The 19,697-nt window shown below is 44.7% G+C and overlaps 1 protein-coding gene across 1 annotated transcript in view; it reads left to right on the top strand.

The window, feature by feature from the left end:
- Window positions 1–19,697, top strand: part of AP5M1 (adaptor related protein complex 5 subunit mu 1) — a 49,240-nt gene that overhangs the window by 15,642 nt on the left and 13,901 nt on the right. Inside the window, exons 3-5 of the mRNA XM_082275718.1 lie at window positions 3,493–4,138; window positions 15,841–16,068; window positions 18,815–18,954. Of these exons, the coding sequence (XP_082131844.1) occupies window positions 3,493–4,138; window positions 15,841–16,068; window positions 18,815–18,954 (1,014 nt within the window). The remainder of the gene's footprint in view (window positions 1–3,492; window positions 4,139–15,840; window positions 16,069–18,814; window positions 18,955–19,697) is intronic.

The following is a 19,697-nucleotide window of genomic DNA, read 5'->3' as shown; positions in this document are numbered from 1 at the left end:
AGGTCACCCCTCGGACTCCCTGGATCTACCTCTGAGGGTGGGCAGAGGCCAGCGGCACTCTGCCCCGTAGCCAGCGCTTCTGCTGGGGGGAAAACCACTGGGGTAGTGTCCAAGTGCTGGGGAAACGGCTCACTGAGGTCACCCCTCGGACTCCCTGGATCTACCTCTGAGGGTGGGCAGAGGCCAGTGGCACTCTGCCCCGTAGCCAGCGCTTCTGCTGGGGGGATAAACACTGGGGTAGTGTCCAATTGTTGGGGAGGGAGAATTGCTTCCTCTACTCCCGGTGGGGGTATCTGCTGTTGGGAAAACAGCTCACGCAGATCCTCCCTCAGACTCTCCGGATCCAACTCTTTTTCTGATGCTGGGCAGATGCCAGGGGCACTCTGCCCTGTAGCCAATGCTTCTGCTGGGGCACCAGATGAGATACTCTGGACTTGCTGCTGATCACCATTTCCCAGCCTTCCAGCGCCTGTCTCAACTCCCCCTTCTGAGACCTTCATGCTATTAGCTTGTCTCGCTGCCTGGTGGACCTCCGGTGCGTTCCGGCATTCTAGCGCTCGCAGTGCCCTCTGTATCATCGCTGCTTCTTCCATTGCAGTTAGTACGGGAAAACGCAGGGTCACCCCTGGCCCCATTTGCTTCTCATCTTCGTGACTGTCTGCTATTTCTCTCGGACAGTCCCAGGCAACGGGAGCCATGCCAGGCTGCTGATCACCGTCAAACAGCCGCTTGTAGGCAATCTCGAGCTCCCATTCCTGCTCAACCAGGAACTCCAATTCCTCCAGGTCACACGCCTCGTCGGGGAGGTCCAGCACCTCATCTCGGAAATCCAGAATGTGTTCCAGCCGCCACTCCTCATCGCTCCCAAAGTCTGGTTCTCCGTACATTTTTTGATGGAGCAGCCCCACGCCGCCATAGCCAACGCCTTCTGTCGGGCTGCCATCTGCTGTACCTGGCCGCAGTTGAGCCGCGAACCACCGGAGGGCTCTGTAGCTGGCGTCCAGCCTAATTTCCTCCTGGACCAATCTTCCGAGCTCTGTCTTCCATTCATCTCGCGGTCGTTCCCTCAGGAACACCTCTCGCGCACGGTACTGCTTCCGGTACATCTCTGTGGAGGAGGGAAGGATCTTCCCCTGATGGTGCCGCTCGTGGCTTAGCGCCTCATGCCAGAGTTGCCGGCGGATCACATCCTCCCAGCCGAGCCTGGTGTGCTCTGTCGCTGGTCCCCGATGTTGCTTCTGCATGCCTTGCAGCCTCCTCCCGAACTCCGCTCTCATGCTGGCTGGTCCCCGTATCACTCCTCGTCAGCTGCCCAGATCTTGAATCCTGGTGGTGGTTTGGATGTCCTGGACTGCAGGAGACATCCCACCGCTGCCAACCAATGTAACGGATCTTTGTACCCCAGCTGGGCACATCCGCTGAATCTGTGTCTCCTGTCCACCAAACGCACCCACAGCCTGCGGAGAAGCCATACCCAGCCCGTAACCCCTCAATCACGAGACAATCCACACAGGTGTTGAGGGTTAAACATGCAGAGCTTAAACTGTTTATTACATTCCAAGACAACAGTTTTACACACAGTTAGGGAAACTCCCCTTAGCCTTTCCACAGAAGGGGGGAAGGGAACCAACCAATGAGAACTGAACATTTGTACATTTGAAACATGCAGTCTTAATAGACACCCCCTGTGGAGAGATGTCTCCAACTCAGACCATTGTCTGCCATGAATCCACACACTTAGACACAGAAACAGGAGGGGGGGGGGGGGGGGATGGGTTGTAACATTACATTACATTACCTCAATGCCATGAGTCAGTTGTTCAGAGGATGAATAAAGGGAAAATAAAATGCAATGTCCCAAACTCATAAGAAAATGACACAAAGGGGTTTACAATCCAGGGACAGGGTGATCCGTCACCCATAGTGACGGCTAGTACCGTCACATCTCTTCCCCCCCAAAGGTAGACTAATCCAGGTACTAGACCTCCAACTGGTCTGTGCCTGAATTAGTCGGGTAACAAATCCCAAAAAGAGTCAATGTCTGTTTGCCTGGATAATTCGTCGGCGTTGCTTCCCAGGGCAGTAGTGGATGGTAAAGTCAAAAGGCTGCAGCGCCAAACTCCAGTAGCTTCTGGCCCATAGTCTGTCGGTAGGAGGCTTGCGCACAGTCCCCTCCAAAACACACAGTGACAGTGGGTTCTGTCACATTAACCATTTAAGGACCAGGCCTATTTCTGACACTTGTTGTTTACAAGTTAAAATCAGTATTTATTGCTAGTAAATTACTTAGACCCCCAAACATTATATTTTTTTTTTTTAGCAGAGACCCTAAAGAATAAAATGGAGATCGTTGCAATATTTTATATCACACCATATTTGTGCAACAATCTTACAAACGCAATTTTTTTTTGAAAGAATACACTTTTTTGAATTAAAAAATAAGAAAACAGTAAAGTTAGCCCAATTTTTTTCTATAAAGTGAAAGATTATTTTATGCCGACAAACATTGGTACTTACAAATCTCCATGTTAACTTAATCACACATCACACAATGGTTAGATAAGGAGATATAGAGGAAAACAAGGCTAATCCATAGGAGCCTCCAAGAGTTAGCCAACAGAGAGAAACATCAGGTGACTCAACTAACAATGGGAATTCACACATAGGAGGCACACAATGGGAGAGACACAAACTTGTGTAATCTGACCACTAGACAAGTCAGCAGAAGACAAACAATGTACCAGCAGTCTGATACAGTGGAACTAATTTATCTTCATAGATCTCTTGAGGGATATTGTTGATAAATATCTCTGTCCCAAGTGAAGGAGCCTCTCCAACCCAGTCTGTGGGAGGGCCACCACATTTCCTCTGACCAATAACCTGTACACAAATAATATTACACCTTTCCATCCACTCCAGAAGGGATGCTTTATTTTCCTTATTCAGAGAATTAGTTCAAGCATCGCTCTCAGCATTCATCATGTTGTTGTCCATCATTAGAGAATGATCTGCTCTCTCCATGGGCCATAATCAGTGGGTAGGATGCTTGCCCCTAGTCCCCTCCAAAAGCCTCTGTCCCAGCTGGGTCTGTCACAGCAAGTAAGGTGACATCTTTTCTACATACAGTGATTTGTGGTGTTTTTAGTGATGATTTATATGTGCAGAAGTTATAGGGAAGAGTTTACTACCACTTTAAATCTGCCAATAGCTCTCTTGTGCAAGGGCCTCCCTGATTGAATACAAATGTGATAAGTGCTCCCACATTTCATCATTTTAGTAAATCTAAAGATGGTTGATTAGAGATTGTACAGTGAGATTCTAATATGCCTGTCAAGCTTTAGCAATGAGGTCTGGGAAAGTCGAGCACTGTTAGTAAAGCAAAACTAAATCAGACAGGACCACAGTTTCCATGCTTCTTCAGAACCATTAGCAGTTTAATTGATGTTTTGCTGGAATTGCTGTACAAATGTAATTCTCTTTGGTATCTTGCAGGCGTTACCCTACTGTGGAGAAAAGAGCCAAGGGTTTTAATAAGTCAAGCTATGCATCCATTCCAGAGGATGAAGACCTATTAAAAGCATTGCTGTGTGAGCTAGGTTTAACAGATGATAATGAAACCTTTGTGGAATACAGGGATAACTGTTCCAGAATCACTAAAACCAATGTGCACTCGCTGACGGTCCCTGATGGGAAGCTTTGGCCCGTTCTTGCCATTCCAGATGGTGACTTTATCTACGCGTGCCTTCCTTTGGTGGAACAGTTACTGATACCAACCCCACCACTTATAAATATTAACAGCATCTCAGAAGCATTTGCTCTTTTGTACGGTATGATGCAGTTCATCAACTCAAAACACAGTACAGAGGCAGACATATCATCAAAGATGGCCCATTTGTCACTTCTAGTTACTCGAGCCTGCCCACTGGGTTCTCCCATGGACACCAACTTTTCTGCTCTGCCAGATAGTCTAAGCAGTATCTCTACAAGCCAATCTTATAAAGCCCCAGCATGGGGGACCAGCAAACAGAAGGGGAAAGCTCAGATCGAAGTCTCCATCACAGAGAAAGTAAACTCCACACAGTATGATAAAGGGGATGATAGTGACACATGGCAGGTTTATGGAACAGTCTCATGCAAGGTGAGTGTCTTTTATACAGTATGTCTACAAACAGCTTTAGCTGCCTAAGGATTTGTATTTTTATCCACCCAGTCCTGAGATTTACACTGTATTATTACATAGCTTTTTAAGAAAATTGACACACATTTCTCTGTTAAAGAGATCCTAAGAGTCCATTCACACTGCCGCGACTTGTGAGGCGACTTGTGTGCCCTCAAGTCGCCCCAAGTCGCTTGACATAACAAAAGCAATGTTAATCAATGAGTGCCGTCTTAATTGGCACTACTGAAGTCGCTCCGACTTCTGAAAAGGGTCCTGTACTACTTTGAGGCGACTTTTATCCAACTTGTCCCATAGACTTCAATAGGAGTCGTCTCCTTATCTTATTTGAAGCGACTTGTGATCCGACTTTCCATTAAAATGGTCCTGAACCAGAAAAAAAGATCATTTTTCTTAGAATTTTTAGTAGCACAGGCATAGGGCTCCTCTCCACCTGGGCATTTTTGTTGCAGGCATTTATCGGGCATTTTTGGAGGCAGGCATGACCTTTTTTTGGATTTAGTGTCTGGGGGGTCTAAAAAGTGTACCTGTGAAGTTTCAGCTCTATAGCATGTCCAAAACCAGAAAAAAAGATAATTTTTCTTAGAATTTTTAGTAGCACAGGCATAGGGCTCCTCTCCACCTGGGCGTTTTTGTTGCAGGCATTTATCGGGCATTTTTGGAGGCAGGCATGACTTTTTTTGGATTTAGTGTCTGGGGGGTCTAAAAAGTGTACCTGTGAAGTTTCAGCTCTGTAGCATGTCCAGAACCAGAAAAAAAGATAATTTTTCTTAGAATTTTTAGTAGCACAGGCATAGGGCTCCGCTCCACCTGGGCGTTTTTGTTGCAGGCATTTATCGGGCATTTTTTGGGCGTCTTTGGAGGCATGCCTGCCTCCAAAAATGCCCGATAAATGCCTGCAACAAAAACGCCCAGGTGGAGAGGAGCCCTATGCCTGTGCTACTAAAAATTCTAAGAAAAATTATCTTTTTTTTCTAGTTCTGGACATGCTACAGAGCTGAAACTTCACAGGTACACTTTTTAAACCCCCAAGACACTAAATCCAAAGAAATCTCTTTTTTTTTTCAATCATTTTTTCAATAATTGTCTCTCTATCAAAAACGACTATTATTAAGAACTTTTTTTTGTGTGATAAGCATGACCCAGAACCATCATATTCTGATTGGCCAAATACAAAGTCGTCTATCATACAAGTCGCACTGAAGTCGCGCTGAAAGTTGCGCTGAAATCGCGATGAAAGTCGCGCTAACAAGTCGCCCCTTATGAGGCGACTTAGAGGTCGCGGCAGTGTGAACTGGTGTTCCGTGAAAAAAAACTACCTGTGAAAAATCCATACCCTCGTCACTTCCGGTGCACCTACTTTAGCACCTACGTCATTGAACAGCTGAGGAGCTTACTAGTGCGCATGCTCAGAAGGTATGGATTTTTCACGGTAGTGTGTGTAACGTTACACCGCCTCAGCTGTTGTGGCTTTACATTAAAACAGCTCGGCTGCAATATGAGTCATCTCCGCTCCTATCCCTGTCACTTCCCTGATCTGGGCTAGTAAATATAAAGGCGGTGGCGGGTGTATGAAAAGATAAGTCACAGATGACATGAGGGGGCTGGGTCTCCTGATGACGTCACCTGGCGGCCACGCCCACAATGGCTATATAACAAGCTGCAGAGACCAGAGACCGGCATAATCACCGGAGACATCGTCTGAGGAGGACCAGAGGAAGAAGAAGAGCCGAGGGCAAAAAAGCAGAAGAGCAGACAGTAAAAGAGCAGAAGAGCGGACAGCAAAAGAGCAGAAGAGCGGAGGGGGAGAAGAGCAGAAGAGCGGAGAGGAGAAGACTGGATGAAGATTTTTAATAAACTTTCCAAAACGTCTCCTGTTGTTATTTACATACACTTCCTTTTATGGGGTGAATGGGTAGGGGTACAGTGTACCCCATACCCATTCACATAGGGAGGGGGTCCGGGCTCTGGGGGGCCACCCTTGTTAAAGGGGGCTTCCAGATACCGAGAAGCCCCCTGCCCGCAGACCCCCACAACCACCGGCCAGGGCTGTGGGGATGAGGCCCTTGTCCTCATCAACATGGGGGCAAGGTGCTTTGGGGTGGGGGGTGCAGAGCTCCCCCTGCCCCAAAGCACCAACACCCCCACCATGTTGAGGGCATGTGGCCTGGTATGGTCCAGGGGAGGTGGGGCCTCTCGCTCGTCCCCTCCCCCTTCCTTCCCTACTGGGCTGCATGCTCGGATAAGGGTCTGGTATGGATTTTGGGGGGGACCCCCACGCAGTTTTTCCCCATTTTTGGCGTGGAGTTCCCCCTCAAGATTCTCACAGCGCAAGTCGGATCATCCTGATCCGACTTGTGGTGCGCCTTCCATTTAAATCAATAGGCTTCCATAGGGAACCATTGATTTTGAATGGAAGAAAAAAAAACGTATAACGTGGCTGAACGTATTTCATCACGTTCGGTTGCGTTCGGTCCCGTTTTTGCGTTTGAAACGCCGGGAAACACACGTTCCAAAAAACGTCCCTGAACTCAACTGCCTGCAAATGACTGTAAACGACCCAGTGTACGTGGACAGATAAGATAACATAGAGGTGGGTTCAGGGGCTTCTGAAAAAAACACCCAACTGCTCCTAAACGGCCATTTACAACGTCCCGTGTACATGGAGCCTAAAATCTGATGGGCCCTACCCTTCAGGGTGCGTTCATATTGGAGGCGGGTTTGAAATCGATTTCAAACCCACATTTTATTGTGACTTCGGGGGCGATTTGAGAAACATCTGTGCGGGTTCATGCACAAAGGTCTATTGAATTCGCCCCTGAAATTGCCGAAAGTAGTGCAGGAACTACTTTTGGAAATCGGTGCGGCACAGCAAAGTCAGCGTTGCACCAATTTGGACGGTGCCGTTGCCAGCAATAGGCTGTGATTAGGCATGCGATTTGACTTGTCCTCATGTGAACTGGGGCTCAGTTGCATTTAAGGCAATTTTTGTTTATTGACCCTGAAGTAAATTTATGAGTTTACTTTTTTAAATGTTTTTACAGCTTTTGAAGTAAGGGCAAAAACAGGAAGTCTTTTAATGAAATGTATGACATCTAATAGCAAGATTTGTTTGAATCTGGCTGAAGAGCCAATCATACGATTACAAATAGTTGTTTTGTTCAAATGTACTTTTCTGCTAATCCTGATGATCTTGGCATCTGGCCTTTCTCATGAAAAGGTTGGTGTTAACTTGCAGGGAGATATTTTTATTTTTAATATACAAGAGTTTGCTACTGCTTTAACCACTTCCATAACAGGCATTATTTTGGCACACCTCTCCTACATGTAAAAGTCATCATTTTTTTGATAGAAAATTACTCAGAACCCCCAAAGCAATATATATGTTTTTTGGCAGAGACCCTAGGGAATAGGGCAGAGCTTTTTAAAAATAGTTATAGTTCGGGTTTTCGTCTAATTTAAAGCAGTGTTCCAGCCTCCCCCTCCAAAAATTAAAAGTCAGCAGCTACACATACTGTAGCTGCTGACTTTAATATTAGGGCACTTACCTGTCCTGGAGTCCAGCGATGTTGGCACCGCAGTCGATGTTTCCATCGGCTGTCGGGTGCTGCCGCCACCATTGCCGGTGAGGGAATCCATATGGCTTCACGGGCGGGTCCCTAATGCGCATGCGCAAAGCGTGCTGCAAATTCAGATTGGCTTGGCGGCAGGGAAAGGAGGAGGGGGCCAAACTTCAGAGGGAAGTTTGGCCCCTTCCCGGAAGTGGGGAAGGGTACCTGTCAAAAACAGGTACCCATTCCCCCCTCCCCCCTGAAAGGTGCCAAATGTGGCACCAGAGGAGGTGCCAAATGTGGCACCGGAGGGGGGGGAGAAAGCAAATGAGTGGAAGTTCCACTTTTGGGTGGAACTCCGCTTTAAGTTATGTCTTTTATACCTGTCAGGAGTTTGGTTTTTAAATGTTTGATGAATTGTGAGTGTGCATGTCACTTGAATAAGGATGATTACATAAGCATCCTGTAGGGTAGGTGCAAACTGTTTCTGACAGGTAAGCATGCCTCCCAACTTTTGAACTTCAGAATGAGGGACACTTAAGGGAGGAAGTGACCTTCGGCAGGGCATAGGGTGGCAAATACTTAAGAGTGGGTGGGGCATGGTTTAAAAAAAACACTTCCTTGTTCTTAAAAAATGTGCTTTGATTGCAGTGCCACAAGTCTCACAGACACCAACCCTAGCACAATCATTTAAAAAAAAAGAATAAAAAGCTTCCATTACAAATGGTTTTGCACAAACTGTGGAAAAGTGCTAAGTGTGGAAGGATTAAGGAGTACATTTTGTACAGAGTGCAAGGTTCAGGAGTGTGTTTTGTACAGAGTGCAAGGTTCAGGAGTGTGTTTTGTACAGAGTGCAAGGTTCAGGACTGTGTTTCGTACAGAGTTTAAGGTTCAGAAGTGCATTTCATACAGAGTGCAAGGTTCAGGAGTGCGTTATGTATGAAGCGCAAAGTTCAGGAGTGTGTTTTTGATACAGAGTTTAAGGTTCAGGAGTGCATTTCATACAGAGTGCAAGGTTCAGGAGTGCGTTATGTATGAAGCGCAAAGTTCAGGAGTGTGTTTTTGATACAGAGTTTAAGGTTCAGGAGTGCATTTCAAACAGAGTGCAGGGTTCAGGAGTGCGTTACGTAACGAGTGCAAGGTTCAGGAGTGCGTTATGTAAAGAGTGCAAGGTTCAGGAGTGCATTTTTGATACAGAGCGCAAGATTCAGGAGTGCATTTCGTAAAGAGTGCAAGATTCAGGAGTGCGTTACGTAAAGAGTGCAAGGTTCAGGAGTACATTTCATACAGAGTGCTAGGTTCAGGTGTGCATTTTATACAGAGTGAAAGTTTCAATAATGCGTTTCATACAGAGTGCAAGGTTCAGGAGTGCATTATGTAAAGAGTGCAAGATTCAAGAGTGCATTTTTGATACAGAGTGCAAGGTTCAGGAGTGAATTTCATACACAGTGCAAGGTTAAGAAGTGTGTCTCATACAGAGTGCAAGGTTCAGGAGTGCATTTTATACAGAAAACAAGATTCAGGAGTGCATAACGTACAGAGTGCAAGGTTCAGGAGTGCGTTTCATACAAAGTGCAAGTTTCAATAATGCGTATCATACAAATTGCATATCATACAAATTTACACCGAGTGCAAGGTTCTGTTGTGCTTTACGTACAGATTTCAGGAGTGCATTTCATACATAGTGCAAGGTTCAGAAGAGCGTTAGTACAAAGTGCAAGGCTCAGGAGTGCGTTCCGTAAAGAGTGCAAGGTTCAGGAGTGTATTTTTGATACAGAGTGCAAGATTCAGGAGTGCATTTCGTAAAGAGTGCAAGGTTCAGGAGTGTGTTACGTAAAGAGTGCAAGGTTCAGGAGTGCATTTCATACAGAGTGCAAGGTTCAGGTGTGCATTTTACACAGAGTGAAAGTTTCAATAATGCATTTCATACAGAGTGCAAGGTTCAGGAGTGCATTATGTGAAGAGTGCAAGGTTCAAGAGTGCATTTTTGATTCAAAGTGCAAGGTTCAGGAGTGAATTTCATACAGAGTGCAAGGTTAAGAATTGCGTCTCATACAGAGTGCAAGGTTCAGGAGTGCATTTTATACAGAGTGCAAGGTTCAGTTGTGGTTTATGTACAGATTTCAGGAGTGCATTTTATACATAGTGCAAGGTTCAGAAGAGCGTTAGTACAAAGTGCAAGGTTCAGGAGTGCGTTACATATAGAGTGCAAGGTTCAAGAGTGCATTTCATACAGAGTGCAAGGTTCAGGAGTACGTTAGTACAGAGTGCAAGGTTCAGGAGTGCATTTCATACAGAGTGCAAGGTTCAGGAGTACGTTAGTACAGAGTGCAAGGTTCAGGAGTGTGTTTCATACAGAGCACAAGGTTCAGGAGTTAATTAAACTGCAAAGATACCAATTAATTAAACATAGCACACTTGCGCTCTAAAATCTTGATTACCAGCATACAGATGGATAACAAATGAGTGCAGCCTAGCGGGATATGCAGCAGTCTCGGATTGGGTGGGACTTTCACGCACTTCAACCTTTGTCCCATGGTCCCCGTGTACAGGGGCTTTGTCTCGCATTACCCCATTATATGCTGACAGCCTAGCAGGACATGCAACAGTGTAAACAGTGAGAACAACCATCCAGCACAGCCAGGGATTGGTGGGCAAGCTGGCAGGGGTACGGCCGCAGTGAGAGTGAGTGCAGCTGTCAAATCCAACCTCTGATGTGGGGGATGAGCGTGGCCAATATGCATTTCAGGGGCTCCACCCCTTTGTCAGGCAACCCATGTATAGACAAACAGCCGGCGTTTATACATTGCTGGCTGGGGAAGAAGGTGGCAGGGGACGTGACCAATTGTAACTACTATATGTGCACCCACAGTAGTATAATTCAAGTTTATTATAAGCCAGGTTTATTATACACCGCTGTGGGTCCAAATGCAGTTGTTACAATTGGTCCTGCCCCCTGTCACCTTTTCCCCCCGCCAACAATGTATAAATGCCAGAGCCCCGCATATCGACTCCACCCATCCCCAACATCAGAGGTTGGATTTGACAGCTGCACTCCCTCTCACTCTCATTGAGTCCGTACCCCCACCAGCTTGCCCACCAATCCCTGGCTGTGCTGGATAGACTGTCAACATATAATGGAGTAATGCGGGACAAAGCCCCTGTACACGGGGACTGCGGGACAAAGGTTGAAATGCGTGAAAGTCCCACCCAATCCGGGACTGTTGGGAGGTATGCCGGTAACAAGAACAGCTGGTTAATGCTATTATTCAGGATGGTCAGTACCTGGAGCCCTAATGGGCGTGCGGCAGTGAAATCCATGCAAGCAACATGTCTCTCTGGAAATATATTGTGTTGTTTAGCATGTGTCTTCCATCAATACATTGCATTGTAAGCAGTTCCATTGATGCTGTTGTTCAGTAACGAGCATACTAGCTTCAAACAAGTGTTCTATGCTTTATTTTTCCTTCCACTTGTAAGGCTTTTATCCCCAAACAGAAGTGGATCTTATTTTCCCTTGATGTTTATGCCATGTCTAATAGGCTATTAAGAACTAAAATGAGACAGGAAATTGCAGTGAAAATGGTACTTATTCCATCACTCATTACTGAATGGTCTAAGAAGGGGAACCCAGTGAATGGATTATCTTGACTTTATTCATTTTTCAAGCTGTTGATCGTTCAAAATTTGGGCTAAAACTCCATATATTAGCACTTGTAAAAGTTGTGAGGTTAATTTCTAGGAGAACTTTTATTCACGCGTTTGCTTATTTTCGGATCTTTTAAAAAAGAAAGAAAACAGGAAAAAAATGAGTACCTGTCTCTAGTAACCAACCAGATTTTATCCTCCTTGGGGAATTGAAACAAGGTATTAGGGTAGATTTACTAAAACTGGAGAGTGCAAAATCTGGCGCATCTGTGCATGACAGCCAATCAGCTTCTAACTTTAGCTTGTTCAAATAAAATGGTAGTAAAGTGGCTTTGTGATTTTTACCTACAGGTAAGCTTATAATAAGGCTTACCTGTAGGTAAAATGAATATCTCCTAAACAGGAACCATTTAGGACAGTGGTCTTCAAACTGTGTCTCTCCATTTGTTCAGGAACTACAATTCCCATCATGCCTAGTCATGTGTGTGAATGTCAGAGTTTTACAATGCCTCATGGGATGTGTAGTTCCGCAACAGCTGGAGGGCCGTAGTTTGAGGATCTCTGATTTAGGAGATATTCATTCTGGATGCAACCAGTGACGTCACCGGTGCATGTGCTCTAAAGGTCTTGCATACCGTGCCGGACCTTCAGGGCACTGTGCCGGGACCAAGGGCTCCCACGCGCGTTTCGCGTGAGTGACGCCATCGGGAGACAACGTGCCGCTGGAGGGCTTTGTTCTAAGGTAAGTATTTCATAATGTGCTAGTATGCAATATGCCATTGTCTTGCAGAGGAACTTTTTATTTTTTTTTACTGCAGCAGTTTACAGAGCAGAGTAGGACTGGCCATAAGAGGGATTACTTTGACCCAGTTTGCCAGCCTAACCACGTCAGCTTCGGAAGGTTTTATCCCCTTCCTGACCAGGCCATTTTTTGCAATATGGCACTGCGTTACTTTAACTGCCAATTGTGTGGTGGTGCGAAGCTGTACCCAAATAAAATTGATGTCCTTTTTTCCCCACACATTTCTTTTGGTGGTATTTGATCACCTCTGCGTTTTTTATTTTTCGCGCTATGAACAAAAAAAAAAAAAAAAGACAATTTTGAACAAAAAACAATATTTTTTACTTTCTGCTATAAAGCATTTCTTTAAGAATTATTGCTGCCCCAGAGGACTTTGCGTGCACCCCACTTCTTTTCTCTTTCGGGCCTGGCCACCACAGCACCACATAACCCAGGTTGCTTTTTAAGTATCTGAGCTTTGGAAGGTTTTACCCCTTCATGACAAGGCCAATTGGGCGGTCATGCAACCCTGTACGCAAATTAAATTTATATCATTTTTTTTTACACAAATAGAGCTTTTGGTGGTATTTGATCACTGGGGTTTTTTTGGGATTTTTTTGCCGCAAAAAGGACTGAACATTTTGAAAAAAAAATAACACATTTTCTTCTTTCTGCAATAAAACATATCCCATAAAAAAAACGAACTTCTTTTGTAGGCAAAATCCCAATAAATGTATAATAAGTGGTTTGTGTGAAAGTTATAGCGTCTACAAGCTATGGTATACACAGTATATTTGAAAATTGTTCATTCCTGATGTACTGACGGGCCTATATCCTTTCCTGAGGCCCTCAAAATGCCAGGACAGTACAAACCCCCCCAAATGACCCCTTTTTTTTTGCTAGTAGACAGTCCTTACGTATTTCGTAAGAGGCATGGCAAGTTTTATTCAGGTTGTCATTTTTTTGTCACAATTTTTTGGGAAATGAAGAAATTAAATGAAATGTGTTTTAAATTTTTTTTTTTTTTTTTACATACTGTCATCAGTACCGTACAGCATCATGATATGACCAGTGTGGCAGTGATCAGGGATACTGACTGTTGACAGTATATTAAAAAAAAACTAAACACTTTTGGATTCCATTTTTTTTTTGTACATTTTGTAACTGTTTTTTCTTTTTTAACATTTTTTTTCTTTTTTTTTAACGATTTTAGTTTTTACATACTTTCATCAGAGTCGTGTAGAGTCACCATAGTGACACTGTACTACTTTATGAAGGTGATCAGGGATTTTTTTTTTGTTTTTTTTTTTGTTTTTTTTTTTGTTTTTTTTTTTACACTTTGATTGTTGTTACATAACTGTAAGGCCTCTTTCACACGGTCCGCCTCCGTAGGCGGATCCGTGTTGCTCAGTGGGGATCGATCCGCGATCCCCGCTGAGCCGGCGGATGACAGCTCCGTCTCCGATTGCAGAGCGGAGAGGGAGGTGTCTCATCCCCCGCTGCCCTCTATGGGGGATCGGATGAGAGCAGACCGCCTATCCGCTCTCATCCGATCCGATCACTGAACGGATGGAAAATAGGGTTTCCATCCGTCCAGATTTCACGGACAGGATCGGATACGGATGGCAGCGGGTGTCAGCGGAGGTGTCTCCGCTGACACCCGCTGCCCCATAGAGCTGCATGGAGGATCCGATCAGATCCGCCTAAAAAAGCTGTGATTGGCCCAGATACCATGTGATAGCTGTGGGCCAATCAAAGCATCACAATACAGTTGTGTGGACACTAATATCATGCAATCACATGATGTCCCGACTGCTCATAGTGGTCGGTTACCGTAATCTGCTGTATCTGGCGGACACATCTGTCCTGGAAGTGGCAAGCCAGTGTGCATGTGACGAGCGATGTACAGGTACGACACCTGCCCTGCAACTGCCAAAGGACCACTGTAAAACTACTGTGGGCTGGCGGAGAGTGGTTAACATCTTATAAGCTGATGGTCATATATAGTGGTGCACCGAAGTTTCTGCAACCAAAATTTTCGGCCGAAAATGGGTCATATGACGAAAATTAATGGCCGCCGCAGTCGGCTTCCGCTTGCAGTGCCAACCAGAGGTGGAAGTCTTGGGCGCTCCAACCTGCTCTTTGCGGTGTCTATGGTGAAGTGTGTAAATTGCTGGAGAAGAGCAGAGTGTGTGCCTTGTAGTGTATGGTAGGAGCACCGGGTGTTCCAGGAAAGGGAGAGAGCCTGGTACCCTGCTCCTCAGCTCAGGTGGTGATGAAGACGGCGGAGGGGATCCCGGAGTTCCAGTACCCAGAGGAGGTGGACCTGGAGCTGGACGGTGAGTGTTGGGCTGATGTAATGAGCCATGTACAGGGTGACAGCTGGGAACTGTTCCAGGGAGAGGACAGACCACTCACACTGCTCACAACTTCTCCAATGTCACTTCTAATGGCAGTCTGAGGATTTACTCTTCACATTTTTTCATAATAATCAGAAAAAAGTCATATTTTTTGATAGTCACACCAGAAGTTTAAATCTGTATTTTTGCTAGAAAATGACTGTTAACCCTCAAATATTATATTAATATTAATATAATATGAATAAAATGATAGGAAAAACTATTTCAAAATCATTTGGGAGGAAAAAAGTAATTTTTGGTTTCGGTTTTCGGCCAAGGGCATCCTGAATTTTCGGTATCTGTTTCGGCCCAGAATTTTAATTTCGGTGCATCCCTAGTCATATATGTCTCACTGACATTTCATTTTCAATCTGTGCCCCTGAAAAGGAGTGAAAACTTGAAACGCGTCAGTTTGTGAATGTTATTTGGATGATTTGTACATTTATATATCTGTGTTGAGGGTGAGTTTTTGATTCATGTTCAGCCTATTTTCTATTTTATTTATGCATTTTAATGTTGCCACAATAAAGATGTAAAGTACTTTTATGGTCATGGTTGTTATGTGAAATTGGGTGCCTTTAAAGCCCCGCAGACGCACAAGATTTTGTTTTGTATACACATTGTAGCACAGAGCATAAAATGAAAGTTAATTGCTTTTGTTCAGCCTTGCAGTAGCCCACAGGCCTCGTTCTTTGGGCCATTGAAAGCTTGCATAGAGCATGCCATAAAATAGCTGTAAAAAGATGTAAGTCATTTTCTAGCGCATTCTCGAATGCTGCCAGGAATCTTTAGCTGTAACCTGTTTACACAGTTTGCTCGTAGTTAAAATTTATTAACTGCATTCAGAGAAGCGTTGCAGTGGGCAGTCAAATGTGGAGCTAGTGAAGGGCAGGCAGATGTTTATGCAGGTGGTGGTCAATGAACATGGCAGGAGCCCGAGTCATTTCAGCTCTTCTCCTGCCGCTCTCTCTTTTGTTTATCTTTGTACAAGCAACATTAGCTCCAAGGGACCAACTTATTCACAACTACCTAAAATAATGACTCTTTGATTGCAGTCAACCTAAAGTGGCTCAAGGACTTATTAGCATGTACGGACCTATGTAAATCATTATTATTATATTTTATTATGCAAAAGGTACACTTGATTGATTTAATGCACATGTCCCGCAGGGGGTCATTGGAGACTTGTGCTGGGTAAGTGGACGTACGGATTAAAAGCCTCGGTTCGAGCATTTAAACAGATCTAATTAACGTCATCATTTTTTTCTTTTTTTCTTTCCAAAGTGTAATTTGGAAACAATCAGCCAAAATGTAATCGTCGGCTTGAATCTTCCTGCTAACGGCTCCCCTCTTCAGGATATTCTGGTACATCCCTGTGTGACTTCCATTGACTCTTCCATGCTGATCTCGAGCAGCGTGGCGGCTACTGATGACTCGGCATTCAATGGGCCATACAAATTTCCTTTCATTCCACCCTTTGATTGGTTCCAATTGTGCTACTACACGTCACAGGTAAACAGAATTGAGTTTATTTTGCTGCATATTGTTTTTCTTCTGCAAATGTGTTTTTATTCCAAGATAATAATATACTGCAACCAATGAAATTATTCCTGTCATTTTCTGATGCGTGCTAGCAAAATACAGTTCAGGTTTATTTGGTTTCTTTAGGCAACAATCCTTTTTTATTACCTAGATTCTTAACCTATGGGTCATAACCCAAATTGGGTCTTGGACCTGGTTTGTATCGGTCCTGGCTCGACATCAGCAACAGTTGCATAAAAACCTATGCATCCTAGTAGTAGAGCTGGGCTCTGTGACAGCCTGCTGTAATGTCCTGCTTAGGAGCTTATCAGTGTACAAAGAGTGTAGGGGGATGGTGATCAGTGTAAGAGGGATTCAGGGGGACAAAAGTGAATGGTGTAATAGGGGTGCAGAGAGGGCAGAACAGGTGATCAGTGCATTAGGGGCGTGGGGGGACACAGGTGTTCAGTGTAATAGGGCTGTGAAGGGACACAGGTGATCAATGAAATAGGGGTGCAGGGGGATACAGGTGATTAATGTAAGAGGGGTACATGGGAACACAGGTGATCAGTGTAATAGTGGTGTGAGGGGACACAGGTGATCAGTGTAATAGTGGTGTGAGGGGACACAGGTGATCAGTGTAATAGTGGTGTGAGGGGACACAGGTGATCAGTGTAATAGTCGTGTGAGGGGACACAGGTGATCAGTGTAATAGTGGTGTGAGGGGACACAGGTGATCGGTGTAATAGGGGTGTGAGGGGACACAGGTGATCAGTGTACTGTAATAGGGGTATGAGGGGACACAGGTGATCAGTGTAATAGTGGTGTGAGGGGACACAGGTAATCAGTGTAATAGTGGTGTTAGGGGACACAGGTAATCCGTGTAATAGTGGTGTGAGGGGACACAGGTGATCAGTGTAATAGGGGTGTGAGGGGACACAGGTGATCAGTGTAATAGGGGTATGAGGGGACACAGGTGATCAGTGTAATAGTGGTGTGAGGGGACACAGGTAATCAGTGTAATAGTGGTGGGAGGGGACACAGGTGATCAGTGTAATAGTGGTGTGAGGGGACACAGGTGATCAGTGTAATAGTGGTGTGAGGGGACACAGGTGATCAGTGTAATAGTGGTGTGAGGGGACACAGGTGATCAGTCTAATAGTGGTGTGAGGGGACACAGGTGATCAGTGTAATAGTGGTGTGAGGACACAGGTGATCAGTGTAATAGTGGTGTGAGGGGACACAGGTGATCAGTGCAATAGTGGTGGGAGGGGACACAGGTAATCAGTGTAATAGTGGTGTGAGGGGACACAGGCGATCAGTGTAATAGTGGTGGGAGGGGACACAGGTAATCAGTGTAATAGTGGTGTGAGGGGACACAGGTGATCAGTGTAATAGTGGTGTGAGGGGACACAGGTAATCAGTGTAATAGTGGTGGGAGGGGACACAGGTGATCAGTGTAATAGTGGTGTGAGGGGACACAGGTGATCAGTGTAATAGTGGTGTGAGGGGACACAGGTGATCAGTGTAATAGTGGTGTGAGGGGACACAGGTGATCAGTCTAATAGTGGTGTGAGGGGACACAGGTGATCAGTGTAATAGTGGTGTGAGGACACAGGTGATCAGTGTAATAGTGGTGTGAGGGGACACAGGTGATCAGTGCAATAGTGGTGGGAGGGGACACAGGTAATCAGTGTAATAGTGGTGTGAGGGGACACAGGCGATCAGTGTAATAGTGGTGGGAGGGGACACAGGTAATCAGTGTAATAGTGGTGTGAGGGGACACAGGTGATCAGTGTAATAGTGGTGTGAGGGGACACAGGTGATCAGTGTAATAGTGTTGTGAGGGGACACAGGTGATCAGTGTAATAGTGGTGTGAGGGGACACAGGTGATCAGTGTAATAGTGGTGTGAGGGGACACAGGTGATCAGTGTAATAGTGGTGTGAGGGGACACAGGTGATCAGTGTAATAGTGTTGTGAGGGGACACAGGTGATCAGTGTAATAGTGGTGTGAGGGGACACAGGTGATCAGTGTAATAGTGTTGTGAGGGGACACAGGTGATCAGTGTAATAGTGGTGTGAGGGGACACAGGTGATCAGTGTAATAGTGGTGTGAGGGGACACAGGTGATCAGTGCAATAGTGGTGGGAGGGAAAACAGGTGATCAGTGTAATAGTGGTGGGAGGGGACACAGGTGATCAGTGTAATAGTGGTGTGAGGGGACACAGGTGATCAGTGTAATAGTGGTGTGAGGGGACACAGGTGATCAGTGCAATAGTGGTGATCAGTTTCCACTGCATGAACAGTAGACACCACCCACTTCCATGCATTTGTAATGTATTAATTAATACAAAGCTGCATTCATTTGAACCTTTTATATCTGCCTAGAATATGTTTAAAGCTATTTTTTTTTTTTTTTAATTAAAATATTTTTATTATTTTTCCAAGACATTACAAGTCATGTACAAACATAAATCTCTCTCCGATAACCTATACATCATAAACCTTTCCATGATTTTTATCCACATTAATCATGTTGAAAAAAAAAATAATAATATATATATATGTAATAAGTGCGTTACCACACAATCAAAAACATATCTAAAATGAAGTAATTAGAGAATGAATCTAAGTATATCACTAATAAATTAAAGCTATTTACTTCCTATACTGTATGCTTAGATAACAGTTCAGAGGTATTCAAAAATCCAAACATTTTCTTTTTTGAATTTTAGGTGCCAGTGCCTCCAATATTGGGTTTCTATCAGATGACCGAAGAGGGGCACCAGGTACAGATATCAGTTAAACTGAAGCTTCATGAGAGTATAAGAAATGTATTTGATTACTGCGAAGCTAAGATTCCATTTTTCAACAAGTAAGATATTGTAGTTTTTCCTACGTACATTATTTAGAACCTCAACTCTAATGTTTTTTCTAGAACTATGACTTTGTTAAGGGGTCCATAGACAAACACGTATCTCCCTGGAACAACAATGAATGGGACAGCTGCCTGTGTGCACAAGACCACTGGGATCAGCCATAATCCTCTCCCAAATTTAGCCAGCAGATAGATATGGTATATGTGTGTGTTCATTTCCCTTTTCTCCATGGAAAAGGAAATTGATATCGGTCAGTCAAAAGATATTTTCCAGCATGTTGGAATATCTTTTTTGTGATTGTAGTCCTTCCCATAATCAAAAGCCCTTATTAAAGAGGATCTGAAATGGTGAGGCTCTGTAAAAAAAGGAAGCAGAGGGCAATGTACTATTCACCAATATTGACTATGATATCTCAGAAGCTGATTTTGTCATCATTGACTTAGCATTCATTGTTCTTCTTCTGTGTGGAGGCAGCCATCCTGAGAGAGGAGCAGGACTTTGCTTGTTCATGGCAGAGCTGACAATCTGATGACTGGTGATCTGATGACTGGTGGGGGAATATTTAAAGGATAAGTTCACTTTAAAAGAAAAAAATGAATGCACATTTACTTATTTTTTGTTTAAGGAGCCTGGGAAGCATTGCACCAGTGATAAGCAGATCGCTGATACCATGCAGGCCTCCTGCAGACTGTCAGTGTGAGCTGTCTGCCTGTACATCTTACATCATATGGCCAGGCAG

This window comes from Pelophylax lessonae (assembly GCF_965119305.1).
Source record: "Pelophylax lessonae genome assembly, chromosome: 13".
In the NCBI taxonomy this organism is placed as follows: Eukaryota; Metazoa; Chordata; class Amphibia; order Anura; family Ranidae; genus Pelophylax; species Pelophylax lessonae.
Note: the sequence above shows the minus strand (reverse complement) of the source record. Positions and strands in the feature narration are given on the sequence as shown.